At 40.6% G+C, this 2,556-nt stretch overlaps 1 protein-coding gene across 1 annotated transcript; it reads left to right on the top strand.

Annotated features, from left to right (window-relative positions):
• The first annotated feature begins 609 nt into the window (after positions 1-609).
• On the top strand, positions 610-2,188 carry LOC104963994 (tyrosine-protein kinase JAK2-like). Its single transcript, XM_010792695.1, has 3 exons — positions 610-774; positions 1,176-1,467; positions 1,853-2,188. The coding sequence occupies exons 1-3, from the start codon at positions 623-625 to the stop codon at positions 1,988-1,990; spliced, it is 582 nt and encodes a 193-aa protein (XP_010790997.1). The 5' UTR covers positions 610-622; the 3' UTR covers positions 1,991-2,188.
• The last annotated feature ends 368 nt before the right edge of the window (positions 2,189-2,556 follow it).

Below are 2,556 nucleotides of genomic sequence, written 5' to 3'. Positions count from 1 at the left end.
CCAGCGTCATAACCCACCGGGCGCGTTTCAGAAGCATCTCAGAAGCGGAGCATCTTGTGTGCCGGCTCAGAGTTTTTGTTGATTTGGGCATATTTCCTGGACAGGCTACTTTGTACAGACAAAGTTAATAATAATAATAATATCCCAGTTATAAACAACATGAATCAAAGATGTGTTGCTGTATTTTAGTGGTAAAAAAATTACTTCATCATCATAATTATTCATTATATATAATTTACACAGTGCCTGTAAACCGGAGGAGAACGCTGGCATTTCTCTTCCTACTTGAAAGACTACGGAGGGATGGGATCTGCAAAATTTGTTTATTTTGGGGATTGACTGGATGCTCTGACCGGTCCACTTCCTGCCCGGCACTATGCAACGCCTCGCGTCACGTCGAAAATAGACTTGCATCCTATTTTTAGCGGAGCACAGCGCCAAGACGTAACGTGGCCGTAACGCGGCGCAGACGGGCCCGTGGAATCTAGGGGTTAGGGAAACATGTCTCTTTGTTCACCAGTTGTAGGTTAAATCATAGAACAACCAAAAAGAAATTCAGAGCCTCCGTGTTCAAACAATGTTAAAGACTGATAGCAGTTGCAGTGAATGTGTTACTCTCTGTATGCAGTGGAGGAATGACTTTGTCAATGGCTTGGTGAAGATCCCAAACTCCCATGAGACTCAGGAAGAGTGCCTCGGTATGGCTGTGCTGGACATGTCGAGAACAGCCAAAGAGAAACAGATGTCACCGCTGGACATCTACCACACCATAAGGTACTAGGGAAACTAAAAGGCTACCCTAACTAACTTTATTCTAAAATTAGCAAAACAATTTTTTTAGCTCATCAAAGAATCTGAAAAAGCATTCAATGCAAGTGTCAATCAAGAAGAGATCCAGTCTTTGTGACTTAGTTCTTTTGAAAGCAACAAATTGTGTCATTTTAATGTACTTTTCTAATCTGTATTTCTCTGTGCATGATTTGTTGTTAAATGTTTCAGCGCACTAATGATCAGAACAAGACATCATTAACATGATAAGAACTTGTCAATTTCAGTGAAAAAAAAGCTTTGTCCACTAAATATACTTGGGGTTTCTTTTATGTGTATGATTACATTGCAAAAATATTTTTATAATCAAAATTAATTTAGCTAATTTTCCTTTTGCTTACTTCTAGTTACAAGTCTTTCTTGCCAAAAGACATGAGAGCTCAGATCCAGGACTGCAACTTTGTGACACGCAAGCGAATCCGATTCCGCTTTAAGCGCTTTATCCAGCAGTTCAGTCAGTGTCGGACCACAGCGCGCGACCTCAAGCTGAAGTACCTGATCAGCATGGAGTCCCTGGAGAAGGCCTTCTACACGGAGACCTTCCAGGTCAGGGATCCGTCGAGCGGACAGCTCATCATCGTGGTGGCAGCGGACATCGGCATTCAGTGGTGTCGAGAGAAACTCAAAGATTCTGACGAGGTTGGTTTCATGAGCACTGTCAGTAGCCTCTGCTCCTTTTTAAAATGTCTACATGATGGACATTCAGCTGACTTTTAGAGGAGGGCAGTACTGAAGGCCTTTTAGTACCTACATCTCCAAATTAAAAGCAAGGGGCCATAACTCACTTCAACCCTTGAAGTTCACTCAAAAATATATAAAAAGAAAACATGTAGCAAAATAAATATGATGATTTAGAGCTTAAGGGAGTTGAAGAAATGAAACAGAAATACAGGATTGTGGCCTCAAGGACTTGTAGTTTTTCAGAATGAAATACTGGGTTTGTTATTTGTAATTTGGTAATTATATAGTAAGGTTTTCTTTGTTGATTTGGTTACAAAAGTTGTTCCTTATGCTGTTTGTCCAGGAGCTGCAGACCTTGTGCGACTTCTCTGACGTCATCGACATGAGCATCAAACAGGCCATCAAGGAGGGGGCTGCAGAGAGTCGGGTGGTCACCATCACTAAACAAGATGGAAAGAATCTGGTAATTTCAATATTTTGAAAATACAAGTATGTGTTTACCCTTTTTTTTGTATCCAGATAAAGGAACTACTTTTTGAAAACAGACAGATTCAGTGACACTACTGGATTGTACGAGTAGAACATCTTCACTCAAATTAGCTGTGGGTAAAAGCAAATTATCTAAAGATATACTAACTATGGATGGCATTAATTTGGCCTCCAGTGAGACTGTAAGGAATCTTGGTGTTATATTTGATCAGGATTTATTCTTTAATGCCAACATAAAATCAATTTCAAGGACCGCCTACTTCCATCTACGTAACATTGCAAAAATCAGGCATATCTTGCCTCAAAATGATGCAGAGAAACTAGTCCATGCATTTGTTACTTCAAGGCTGGATTATTGTAACTCCTTATTATCAGGGTGTACCAAGAAGTCAGTCAAGTCGCTTCAGCTGATTCAAAATGCTGCAGCTCGTGTACTAACCAGAGTTAGGAAAAGGGACCACATTACTCCTGTTCTGGCTGCCTTACACTGGCTCCCTATAGAACACAGGATAGAATTTAAAATTCTTCTTCTCGCCTACAAAGCCCTTAATGGGCAGG

Source organism: Notothenia coriiceps, unplaced genomic scaffold (assembly GCF_000735185.1).
Source record: "Notothenia coriiceps isolate Sejong01 unplaced genomic scaffold, NC01 NC01_scaffold00036518, whole genome shotgun sequence".
In the NCBI taxonomy this organism is placed as follows: Eukaryota; Metazoa; Chordata; class Actinopteri; order Perciformes; family Nototheniidae; genus Notothenia; species Notothenia coriiceps.
The sequence above is the reverse complement of the archived record's forward strand: the minus strand, read 5'-3'. Positions and strand labels throughout refer to the sequence as shown.